The following is a 13014-nucleotide window of genomic DNA, read 5'->3' as shown; positions in this document are numbered from 1 at the left end:
TTTTATAGCAGAAGAGCTCCATTAATTTTCATGAAATCATGTCTGCAAATTACATTGTTGTAAATGACAGCAAAATGGTGGTCCTTTCTGTGATCTCCCAAATCACAGGTTATTTATCTCCTGCTGTACAGGGAGGCCAGGATATTTATTAACTACTGACCTTGAGGAGGAGTAAGACGAAATGAAGGCAGCAAAGGCAAGGGGAGAATATCAATCAAATCAAAATACAGGCTTACAGGACTAAAACTAATACAGTATGTTCTGCAAATAATACAACACAGTGCATTATTACTACTATAAAACTCTTGAAAGGTGTTACTCATTTATCTAAAAATTAATGTCAGCTGTATAAAATCTACCTGTTTTCCCTCATCAGTTCTGCTTCCTTTTCTTTCACAGATGCTGGAGATTCTTCAAAATCGTACGAGAAGAGGTGAAAAGGAGTATGTGGTACATAAGGTAATTTCTCCACCGTTGGAGATGCCTTTGGAGTAATGGATGCTGATGAATTTTGGGAAGAGCTTAGCAATGCTGCCGCAGGTGAAGATGGTGATGAAAGGACAGAATTATGATGAGAGACAGATGAGTCAGGCACAGAAGAGGAGCTGCTAGAAGAGCTCTTTGCTTTAGAGCAGGAGAGAGGCCTCTCAGCTGGAGAAATGGCACTGGAGACAGTTGAAGAATCAGAACACCGTGAAAGGTTTTCATTCACAGCCTCCCGTGCACCTGGGACCCCACTGCAGGAGGAAAATATCGTGAGAAAGGGAAGGAAAGGAGAGAAAAATGGGGAAAAGAGAGATCAATACATAGTACCACTTGGAGGAAAAAAAAAATAAAGTCAAGGAGAGTCAGACAAGCAAAAAATTCCCAAATTTAGACAATCATCATGTCTTTGCACATAAAGTAAGAGAACTCACCTCTTTGTATCCCAGTGGGGTTATTCTTAGGGTTGGAAATACTGAGGAATGGAAACCACTCAGCTTAAAGGAAAGGAAGGGATTTAACCCACAGGCTTCAGAACTAATTTTCACGAACCTTTTCACAACCATTTTCTGAACAATTTTCAAGTATTTCAAGTTAGGTTGTAAGCATTGTCAGAGCAGTACAAAGCAGTCTCAACACGCTAGATAACATGGTCTGGAGAGTATAGATGCTTCAAGATACAATCTGCATGACTGCCTCTAGAAGGCCAGATATCCGATTATCATCTTCCCCGGTGAGCTGATCTTTTTACTAAAAATGCTCATCCACCAAAGATGAAAATCAAATATACTCAATCAGCACTGTTCTGTCAAAATTAAGGTTTAGAATGATTTCAAAAGCAACATCTTACCAGATCATTTGCCTAGGTATGAAGACACTAATTTCTCTGAGTGCCAGCATCCCACGTTGGTGTTAGATAGACTTGCGGAGTTGCATCAAGTGCAACAGAAACCACATCTGCTTTGCCCTGGCGAAGGCAGGTGTCGGTGAGTGACAGAAGCGGCAAGGCAGACGAAAAGCCATGGGATCTGCACTCTGGGATATCTGTTTTCGCTATTATCTCCACCATAAACACCGTGCATGGGCTTTGGGCTGGATCACGCGGCAGGTGGGTGATTTCATTCTCCTGAGATCGCCTCTGCAACCCACCTACGGGCACGCAAGGCATGGCCCTCCTCTGAGGAGTGCGGGTTGGGCACAGCATATGCAACAAAAACATAATGCGTGTTATATATGTTAGGATATTATGAAGTTAATCACCAGGTATATACCAGGTAAAAGCGCCACGGGCAGTCTGGAAACCTTCACCTCTCACATGAGCTCTGCATGACAGCGGTCACTGAAGTCAGGCTGGTCCTACCTGTCCTGACAGCATCTAACACGAACGGCCATGGTACAGATCGCTTTTGTTATGCTACAGTGACAGTGAAAGGAGGTATTTAGAAAAGCTATGGGAATATCGACCAGTTATCTCAAAGTGATTATTATTTTAAGAGACCAATGACTTAAAAGCGCATCACGCCCTTTACGTGGCTCTTCCTCATTTTTTTTAACAGTATTTTAGTGCATTCATGCGATTTACTAATAACTTATGCCTTAGCTTTGACTTTTAAGAATTGGATTTGAGGAAATTATCACTTAATTTTGAAATTTCAGGCTGCCATTGGCAAGATTTGCAGACTGGAAGATATTAATAACAACAGTGCAGTATTTTCTTTGGAATTCACACATTAAACAGTTTCCTTTCTTCCTTCCGTGCTGTACAGCATCTGCATGAATGTGGTTTATTTAAAAAAAAAAAAAATCCAATCTCATTTGCTGAGTTGCAAAGCCAAACAATTTAACCTAAATCAAATGGCTGTCTGGAAGAAAGAACATATTTTCTTTCTTCCAATTTATTAGGATAAAGCTGCCAGATGCCAAATCTATACATACCTCAGAAATAAGTGGAAAATTTTACATGAGAATATTGTTTGGATAGGTGGCTTGTTTATATCCATATATACACAGATGGGCAGGTATGTATAAAACGAGAGATATATATATATATCTCTCAGCTTTGCCTCAAAGTAGTTCTTTCCTATTAAAACATGAACAAAATTGATAGAAATCATAGGCAGCATTTAAAAAAGTCAATATTCTCCATAGCGACAGATATTGCTAATAAGGTTGTATCGTGAAAACAGGGATGAAAACCTACAAAACCAAGCAACATCCTCAGCAAAGCGCTGCAATGTTTCACCATTGCCTTAACTAAGAAGATAAACCTAAGCCATGCTTAGAAGTTATGCTTTCTGCTAAATCGTTTAAGATTTGTGAGCATTACTCATTTTGTACAAAGGGAGTGTGCGCAAACAGTTCTTAGTGCGTTGAGCCTATACAATTAAACACGCTTCCATTAACACACACACAGCCCGACAAAGTTTTTAAATGCAAAAAGATTTCCTCGGGGGTGGCTTTAACAGGTGATCTAGGAACGTGAGTGAAAGGCAGAAGCTGCCGCACGCTGTGCTGGTGAGCTCATGCCAGAGCTTGAGGAAAAGGTGAGGGACAATGTTGAATCCCGGTACCTGGCTTTGACCTGCCTACTGGTCTCTTCCTCCCCCTCATCCTCAGTATTGGGCTCTGTGACTGGCTGTTCTTCTTCCTCCTCTTCACACTCTTCCTCCTCTCTGAGGTCAGACCAAGGAAAGAGGCATGCAGTGGGATGGAAAGAGAGAAGGTGGAAGAGAAAACGACGTGAGTCTCCAGAAAAAGAAATGCAATGAAGTTAGAAATGGAAGGAAAACACTGAGGGGGGGGAGTTATGGCCCCGCTTGTTAGACAAAAAGCCACCTAAAACTTCCCGCTAAATATGTGTTGGTGCAAGCGTAGCTACCGAGACAAAAATTTTATCTTCTCCCCTATTTACGTTTTTCACTATTAATTTTTAAGACCCCGGAGACACCACTGTTTTTTCTTGAGCTTGGCTTTCCATTTGCTGCTGCCCTACCTGCAGAGGCATTAATGGAAAACATTCACGACAATACCAATGGTCAGCTCATTAGTCATTAAGCTCTGTCTGTTTGGCTTAAAGGACAGTACACGCTGTGCTGGCATGGGACAGCTGGCATTGGACATCACGCTTTCTAAATTAACACAAATAAAACATTCCTGTTAAGCAACTGATAGCTCAACTGGAAAACAGAACAGGGTGAACCATTAAGTTAGAAATAACAGAGAGACCAAATCAGTTCAGGACTATTTGCAAATAGCAATATTTAAGTTATTGGATGCCAGTACATGAAATATTTCGGTAAAGAGTCATTAGTATGGTCAAAGCAGGCTTTGGTTCAGCAGTAATTCTGGCAGAGGAGAATTGTAAGTCACGCATAAAGCCTCCATAACCTACAAACCACGTAAGTAAAAAAGAAAACTGTGTTAAACAAAACAAAAAAGGCTACATTGCCTGCCTCCTTTCCCTCCCATTTATGCTTTTTCCTCCCCAAACCAACAGACTCGTGGAAGATTTAGAAAATATTCTCTCTCTGGACTTCTTTTGCATTTGCAGTTGATCCAGTTCTCCACTTAATGATGTATACCATTAGGTTACGCTCCATGCAAAAAATAAAACATATAAACAGTAATAAAGTTTGTAAGACGCTCATAATCCTTGCATTTTCCTGAAAGCTGGTTTTCTTTTCTCTAATTCTGAAGGGATGCTCTGTGCATTTTTTTCCACTCAGAATTCATTTCCATGTCATAAGAATAATGAATATTTACAATGTGAGATCACGAACTCATCGAGTGCGATGCAAAAGGTCAATCCAAAATTTGTTGCATTTGTATGGAGTTAGTTATAGAATAATCAGGAAAATGGCAGCACCTGGAACTGTTCCAATACTCTGGCAAACATCTACAAGGTAAACACTTACAACCATTCCTAACGTATCACAGTGACATAACCATCTCAGCTGTCCTCTCTCCATCTCCCTGTCCTCTTCACAAACATATACCTCCCCTACAAAGACACCTCTCGACTTCCACACATTTATACACTGGTATACCAAAAAACAGAAAAAAGGAGTTGATTGGGGAGCATTTGTATAATTCATTCTCCTTACTAGCGAGCAGCTCAAGACTAGCTTTGCTATTATCTGCTGTGAAGGGCAAACGTCTGCATCTGCCAGTCCTACAGCAATCAGTTTTGGGAAACAACTCATGAAGCTCTGTGGGTTCTCTGATAAGAGCACAATGCATCCCATAATGCTGACAGCACAGCTATTGCTTATACAAACAAGAGCAGCCCCGTTATTACTGTGTTTTAAGCTCCCACCAGGTTTCCAGATTGATGACAACAAATTCCTCGCTCTCCTCAACTGTTTCAAAATGCCCCAAATCATAAGTGAAATACTTATCTGATATGCTGTATCTCATAAATTTGAAAGGGTTCTTTGAGAATTTATTCATTCACACGAGTGTGTGGTAGTAAGGACAGGAGTTTATACAACACGGGTTGAACTGGGAACCACTGAGTTATAATTGCACTGAGCAGAAAGAGAAGCTGAAAAGAAGAAAGCATCCGGAACCAAGAGGGTTAGCTCACGTTTAAGGACCACTTGATAACTCAGGATCATCAGTGATCACACTAACACGTGCCAGGTGAGCAACACATCCTTGGTATGTTCCTTGAGATCCTGCCATCCTATTTTTATATCTTGTGTTTATAACCTTGAACCTACTTGATATCAAGCCTTTTATACCAGCAGTGAAAGCTGTTCCCTTTTCCACCGTCCAGAGTTTTTGTAATCACTATTTGTCTGATTAGGACATTTAATTGGTACCTAAAGGCCTGAATCTACTTTTACTGTACAGTCTATTTCCCTAGAGCCAGCTGAAGTTTGGAACTAAGCAGGGACTTACTATTCTAATTTTAGGCACCCATTTTTGAAAACGCTGAGCTTCTGTGTAGAAAGTGTATAACTGTCAAGTGAATCATATATCAAATACTACAGGTGAGCAGTAATCAATTACAATTCAGTCCTCTGGGTTTCTTACTGCTGTGTAAAATATTGTTCTAATCCATTATTAGGAAAAACTGATTCCCACACAACTAGCTCAATTATAAGTACGAAAACATCCTAAATTAAGCCTGTATATAATAGCCTTCATAAAATAAGGATATATGACCAGTCCCTCACAAAAATTTTACTGCACCTTACCCTGGAAGGACTAATTGTCTGCAAAAAAATCCTGAAAACCAAGCAGCTTTAAGAATTACAACAGAAATGCCCATATAAGCTCAGGTTAACATTTGAAAAACAAACCAGGAAACGGAACTGCGATATCTCAATTTCCAGAGGCATCAATGACATATTTTCCATAAGCACTAGCAGTTACTTAAAAACAAGATTAAAATAGAAATAGCTTTTCAGAATCTATATAAGATAGCTATGCTTAAAGGACCTTAGCTTTCTATACATGCTTCTTTATAGTGAGCCATGCAATACATCCACGTGCTGAAAGCTAAGTTAAAAACCATGAAATTATTTTAATCTTTAAGTCAGATACTGGACTGAAAACCATTATCACATAAAGAGCAGTTTGGGACGTCTAAGGTTTTGGCTTCGGTCTATAGGTAGAGACACACTCCTGCCTACAACGAGAAACAGAACGTGGACCAGGAGGTGATATGATCTACATGGAGCCAAAGGGAACATTTAGCCCCTGTCCTCCTTCATGATGGGTCGTGAACTATTAATAATGTCACACGAAGGAAATACTTCTGTCTGCTGTGCTGTTTATCTGCAATTTCGTCTTAGGAAGCAAAAAGTCAAGAGCCCACTTCTCAGATGTTATGACTTGCTGTACTCTAAAGGAGCAGATCAAGAGTAACAGCCCCTTAATTTGTACATTACTTGAAAATATCACATTTCAAAAGAACTATGCATGTACAGCAACCCTGTGTGGCACACTTGCTTTTACAGTTTATAATCAGACGTGAACACACCCCTAACGAGTACTGCTTCCAAGCTGAGTATTTTGTTGGAAGTTAATCTCTTACTGATTTTTGCATGTATTTCTGAACTGTAGATAATAACAAAGAAAACTGAATTAACTGGGTGGGCTCTAAGAAGTAAGCATACGCAAATCCCCCCCCACCCGCTCAGGGCTCACGGAGTACACCAAGCACGCGTTACACACCTACTAGAGCCACTGGCTTGGGGCACCGGCGCTTCCAAGGCTGCTGACAGCAGAGCCTGCTCCCCAAGAGCCAGCTGCTGAGATACCAGATGGACAAAACCAGGAAAATGAGTTTATTTACTCCTGACCCAAAAAGAGGACCTCTATCATCTCCTGACTCAGCTTTTCCTACGGCAGAGGCCCGAAGTTAACCGACGTCTTCCCTTCCCTCCAGCTGCCCAGGAGCAGTGAAGCGGCTCTGTGAGCCCATCGTCATATCGTCGCTGGTGGATTAATCTCTTACGAGAATCCAGCGAGATCATTCCTCTGTCAGGCCAAGCACTCTTCCCTCCAGTCTCCTTGACTTCCACATCAAAAGCTTAGAAGAAGCTTTGACTGGAAAGCTCTCTTCCTCTGCTAATATTAACTCTAGGAGGACAGCAGGGACACGGGAACTGGTCAGAAAAGCCCGAGGAAGGAGCTGGCTCCGCGTGTGCCGGCGCCAGAGATGACTGGTGCTGTGCACAGAGGCGGGCACCCTCCCCAGGCTGGGGGAACCAATTTGGTCGAGGGGAACTTGCACAATGGAGGTATGCGTGTGCTTAGGAGAGGTGCTCAACGCTTGGAAAGTCCTCTTTCGGCAACTCAACTCGCAGTTTCAGACCCCTGCGCTATCCCCAGAAAGTGGGTCAGATTCAGGTCAGAGGAGAGGGGTAAGCTCACAGGCAGGAATCGTGTGCTCTTCTTTCAACCACAGCGATAGCGGCAGTTGTTTCGCAGTATTGTTAGAGAACAGATATTCTGTCCAGGAAAACAGGTACCACCTGTTAGCTAAATCTTTCCTAAAAGGTAGAAAAGGAAAACTTCCACTTGAATATTTATTAAAATGGGAAAACATCATACAGACGGATGATGTTCTTGTAAAGCTAAGAGCATCACACAGTCGGGTGCTCAAACAGAACAGCAGACAGATTTGTGAATTCATCTGGACCCTTCAGGGTTATGTGTTTATTTTTGTGTGCAACGGAGAAGGGATGATGTGGGAAAGCTCACTTTCCCTCCTACGTACACAGGCAAATTTGGTGTCAATGCAAGAGTAGAATTAAATTAAGAAATACGATTCACAGGCAGGTTTTTCAATTAAGCTAGGTTGCAGAAGCCAGTGCGTTTTTTTCAGTAGCACAGAGGAACCCATCCTGTCCAACAAAACGCAAATATTTATCCTGCGGCAGGAAGGAAGGGCTTCAGCTAATGCTGGAGGATCAGATATATTCAGCTAACCTTAAGTAAGGCTACTGCTGGGTTACTTCAGTTCCATGATAACAGTACCAGATGAGAAGTATTTAAACAAAAGCTTTATAGCAGTGAAAACAAATTTCAAAACAATTGCCGTGTATATTTTCATCTTTAAAATGGATTACTGCTACGCGTTAATACTCCCGCCAAACAAACAAAACCCAAAAACCTCACAAATCTTTGTGAAGTATATCATCAGTCATGGCAACTAACAAGCATCTACTAGGGCACAGGTTTTGCTCAGTTGTTTCAACTAAAGTTTGACATTAAAGTATTTATAGCCCCTCAAAATATGCGCGTGTTTAAAAAGACTATGAAAGTGCAGTTTACGGATAGAGAACCGCTAAGGCATCAAAGCGAAATTTAGGCAAAGGCTTTAGAACTAATGGATTAACCTTTCTCCTTTTTAAAATAAATAATAATAATAAAAGAAATAAAAAGAGTGCCAATCAAACTTGTCCTGCTGATATTAAACAGCTAAATAGCTACTCTAAGTTGCAGAGACACAAACACAGACTGATGAAAGGAAATGGTAATCAAGGGACTCATCTACAAGTTTAGCTGAAGGCAGGGGCAAAGTCCATAAGATGCTAGGCGTCATACCCAACACACGCCTAACCTAGTCACAGCTAGATGATTTTAAAACTAAGGCACCACTCTGAAGACAGCGACTCTCACTCCGCAAGAACTCAAAGCACCCAAAAATGCTCTCTGGCTTACCGGTCCCTAGAGCTGAACAAAGCGTACAAGGTTATGTAGTCTCCGTCCTCTCCAGGCTCCCACCAAACTCTTCCTTTTGCACAGTTTCAATGAAGGCAGCCTGAAGAAACTCAGGCTTTCTCTCTTCTAGCTTGTAGCCCAGAAACACAAGTTTCTCGCTCCCCCTCTCCACACCCCCCCAAAGATACAGCTAATAGAAAAATCAAAAGCTGTGCTGAAGGAATAAAAAAACCAACAAAGCCAGAAAATAAGCATGAGCACAGAAACACATTCTGCTCTGCTTGGTATCAAAGGAAATTTTTAAAGTGAAAGATATGCTACAAATCGTTTTAATTTGGGAAGAATTTGACCACCGATGTTTGAATATAGAACAATAGAAAAAAGGATAGTCTTGCCATAATTAGGCTACCAACATTTTGGTCTGTACATACAATGCATATAAAAGTTAATTCATGAGATAACAGCACATTAAAATATCTCCTTTTTGCTATATGATTCCAATTTGTTTAGGGCTCATTTAGCCTTTGCTAAGGTCTTACTAAATATTTCCTTCTTAATTTTGCAGGTTATTAGACAAGGCCCTAAGTGTACTTCTAAGCCTTTTGCGACTATCTACAGAATTATACAGAAATTCCCAAGAAACGTGAATGCTGGGCTTCAGTGAAAAAAGGGGCCTTGGAGTTACAAGGCAACCCAGAGAAGTCGACTGGGGAACTGTAAAGCTATCGGCCACTATTCCCACACTCTCTGAAAATCATCCGATGTGCCATTAATTACTGATGACGAATTTTCTCTCTCCCTGTATTTTTGTAATTATATCAAGCGCTTTTCAGTTTAGCTTCTTTAAATTACATTCATCTCAACTTTCACTGCCTTTCAGGGGAGCGCTCCTGACTAGGACTACAGGCCACATTCAGTGAAGCAAGACCACCATTAGCCATTCCACAATATTATTCTAAATTAAATACTACAGTTGATCTCTCAATTTTTTCCTTCCAGGTTGTTTCCCCCCCTTCAAACGCCTGACCTGTTTTACCTCTCGCACAGCACTTTGAAAGCTGCTTCCCTCAACCCCTCACAGGTGAACAAACAGAAAATGAAAAATGTTCCATCAAGGAGAGATCTTTACAAGCCACAGTGGATGTAATTTTATTTTTGCTTGCAATCGCTTGCCGTTGTCCTCAATTTATGAGTGAAATTCCACTTTCATAGGTTAGACAGCACAATTCATAGCCAAATTTCTAAGCCCTTGCAAAACAAACAAATGCTTTGGTACGCTTCTGCTGCTTCTTTCTTTCTTCTATCCTAGCTGCCAAAACAGATTCAACTAACCTTTTATGTGAAAGGTGAAAGTGGTAATAATTTAATTGCATCATTTGTTACTCTGTATACAGATATGGCAATATACTTTCCTCTTCCATTAAAAACAAAACTAAAGAAACCACCCATTAAACCCCTGCCCATTTCCATTCCACTGCTATGTGTGATAGACCACTGCAGCTGGTGCAATTATGTGAAGATGAAAATACATGAAATGCTATGGATAACGACTTACTTGCAAAGCCTCAAAATTTGGCCTTCTGCACAGAAGGGAAACGAAGATGCATAATTAAAAAGGTCAAAGGGAAAATTATTTAGGGTATTTCTGCCCTAAATAAAGAAAACTGTTCAGAAAAAAAAGTTGAGGAAATGACAAATAATGTGAAGTACATGTATTCACTATGTCTTCATATTACACTGTTCTTTATCTTTAGGTTACTGTTATTTTCTTACCCCTAAAATATGATCAGCAACAACTTTTCACACCTAAATAATACCTAGGTAATGCCTCCACACTTGCTGCCCTGCTGCAGTTGGTTTATATAGGACACATCAAAGCAGAGCGAGACAGCAGAGTCTCGCTTAAGATACTGGCAAGGCTTTGCAAAGACTTCAAGAGTCCCAACTCTCTGATCATCGAACGGCACTGCTGTCTTCACATCTGTACGAGCAGAGAGGTAAAGAAACAGAATCATGACGCAGAGAGACTTTAGGAGCAATAAATACTGAAACATATACAGAACGAGAGAAGAAACCGTGTTTTCAGAGCTTGGAACTGCATACTGGCTGACACTTGAAGGTCACTGTTATTGCCCCTTACTTCAAAGGGAGGGATCGGGAAATGGCATCCTGCCAAACTGCTGTCTTTTTTTCCTCCCATCGCATCCTATGTGTAAAAAAACTTTCCTGGCCTCAGAGGATCACCTTTACAAACACTGGGAACACACTGTGGAGGTGAACTCTCTAAGGCACATGTAGTCCAGTGCATAAGACACTACCGCGGACCTCCGGAGAAACGTATTCACCTCCTGGTTTGGCCTTACATTTCCTCAGGTAGTTCACTAAAGCTAAATACACAGTGGGAAAAAAAAAAAAGGAAAAAAAAATTAGGCTAAGTCACACTGTGCTTTCATTTGCCATGCAGCTATAACCTCATTTAAGTTTCAGTGCTTTCTTCATTCCTCTTGAAATTCAAACAGGGAAAATCTACCATTGCCTTTGCAGCAAAGTACAGGGCTGTCAATGGGACTCTGCATGTATACCAAGTATAAAACATTTCCTTTCCACAAGACCCACAATCAGCAAATGGTACCCCTACTACATAACCTGACATTTCTACACAGATATTTTAATTCACCTAAAAAGTGCTGGTATCAACCTGAGACAGTAACAGGACCTGTACTTGAGATACTCATCAGGCTGTAACTTTTAGATTTTTTTTATTATTATTACTCATGCATTAGTGGGTTGATCCCTGCCTACACATCAATGGAGTCTTTTGTTGATGGTATGGCTTTGCAAGGAAATTTTTCTTAACCCATCTCATGTCTCTTCCTCTACTGCATTCCTTACAGGAGCTTCCAAGATATTCTTAACAAAGAGTAAGATCACAAATTTCATATTTTTATTCTCTCTCCTTTCAAATCTGCTTGAATTCATGCTTCACATAACCCTAACTGCACAAGAGAAAGAAACGTGTCCTCCCTGCCCCAAACCTAAAATAGCAGATCAGATTTTGTATGTTACTGTTGTCAAAGACTAATAAAGGTCTGATGCTATGAACACATGCTACCTTACTAAGCCTTTTAATTTTGTAGATAAATCTTCTTTCCAAAACCACTTTTACATCCCATTTCCATTTTCACCCATGCCAACTAAACTGTAAAAAAAGTTACTATCTTCCCCATAACTGATCATATGCCATTCTATTTCAAAGCCCCTGCAAATGCTAGGTAGCTCAGCTCATACATATATGTATTAAAGAGATCCTTAGCATATCCACAGAGAGGTGACTGCGTGTTTATCCTGGAGATGTTTTCTTTGTCTAGATTCATGCCTCAGTGTTTTAAATATCCCAAACCAGGAACCAGAGAAAAACATGTAGGAAAACAATACATTTGTTTCGTTCTATTACAGCAATAAAAATAATTTCTTTGCTCTTCTGGGCCTTTAATAATCCACACTACAGCCTGAGTCCTGCATTAAATGCTGATGTTGAGTCTCCTCACCTTGCTGTTTCATACCTGTCATACCACTCGCTGTATTTGTCACAGACAGCAACTCTAAGAGATGTGGAATGTACCCACCCTAACTAAAATAATATAAACGCCACCCACCACTGTAACCAGCACTTTGATTTACAGCCATAAGTATTTACATTGTCAAAACATTTCACATAGTGTAGTGGAAAGTCAACAGAACTTGAAACATCATGACAAAACCTAGAATTTTGCCATAGTACATGCTAGAGAAAAAATCAAAGATTAGTTATTGTTTAGGATGTCTGAAAACATGGAAAAACATAATGAAATAAAAAAGAAGTCTCAGCTGTATTTTGGACAAACCACCCCTGCAGGCCTGGCTCTACATGAAGCAATTTGAATAATCAGTTAATGGGGCATAATAGCCAAACTAAGGTCTGTGCTGTTGGTTAGAAACTCGAGAGGAATCCAAAATTAAGCAGAAAAAATGCTTAGCATTAGAGGTTCAGCTGTGTTCATTGTTTTCTGGTAAAACCAAAATAGCGTCACGATCTTTTCCTGCATCTTGGCAATCCTCAAGCGCCAGAAACATGTATTTTCTAACAAACAGATCCTTATGACTTCTTAGCGCAGCTTTCCTTTATTTAGACTACAATTTTCCCATTTTTTTCTAGGACTGTAAAGGGTGTGAAAGCCCTTGAGGTCAATGTGCACCGTGCAATGGTGCTGTGTCCAGTAGCCCAGCAATTTGCAGGAAAATTTGGAATTCCCTGTGCTACTCTTTGCTCAGAGGAAGAGTCAGAACAGCCTTCTAGGCAGGACCCTAACAAAA

At 40.5% G+C, this 13014-nt stretch overlaps 1 protein-coding gene across 10 annotated transcripts in view; it reads right to left on the bottom strand.

The window, feature by feature from the left end:
• FHOD3 (formin homology 2 domain containing 3) overlaps window positions 1–13014 on the bottom strand; it is a 393264-nt gene that overhangs the window by 99829 nt on the left and 280421 nt on the right. For 6 of the 10 annotated variants that reach the window (XM_069778694.1, XM_069778695.1, XM_069778696.1 and 3 more), the window contains 2 exons: window positions 3054–3155; window positions 360–737 (listed from right to left, as the gene is read on the bottom strand). The exons of 3 other annotated variants lie outside the window; for them this stretch is intronic. In XM_069778694.1, coding sequence (XP_069634795.1) covers window positions 360–737; window positions 3054–3155 — 480 coding nt within the window. The remainder of the gene's footprint in view (window positions 1–359; window positions 738–3053; window positions 3156–13014) is intronic. One more of the 10 variants, XM_069778698.1, reaches the window with a different exon arrangement.

This window comes from Haliaeetus albicilla, chromosome 3 (genome assembly GCF_947461875.1).
Source record: "Haliaeetus albicilla chromosome 3, bHalAlb1.1, whole genome shotgun sequence".
Taxonomy (NCBI): domain Eukaryota; kingdom Metazoa; phylum Chordata; class Aves; order Accipitriformes; family Accipitridae; genus Haliaeetus; species Haliaeetus albicilla.
This window is presented reverse-complemented; position numbering and strand designations above follow the sequence as displayed.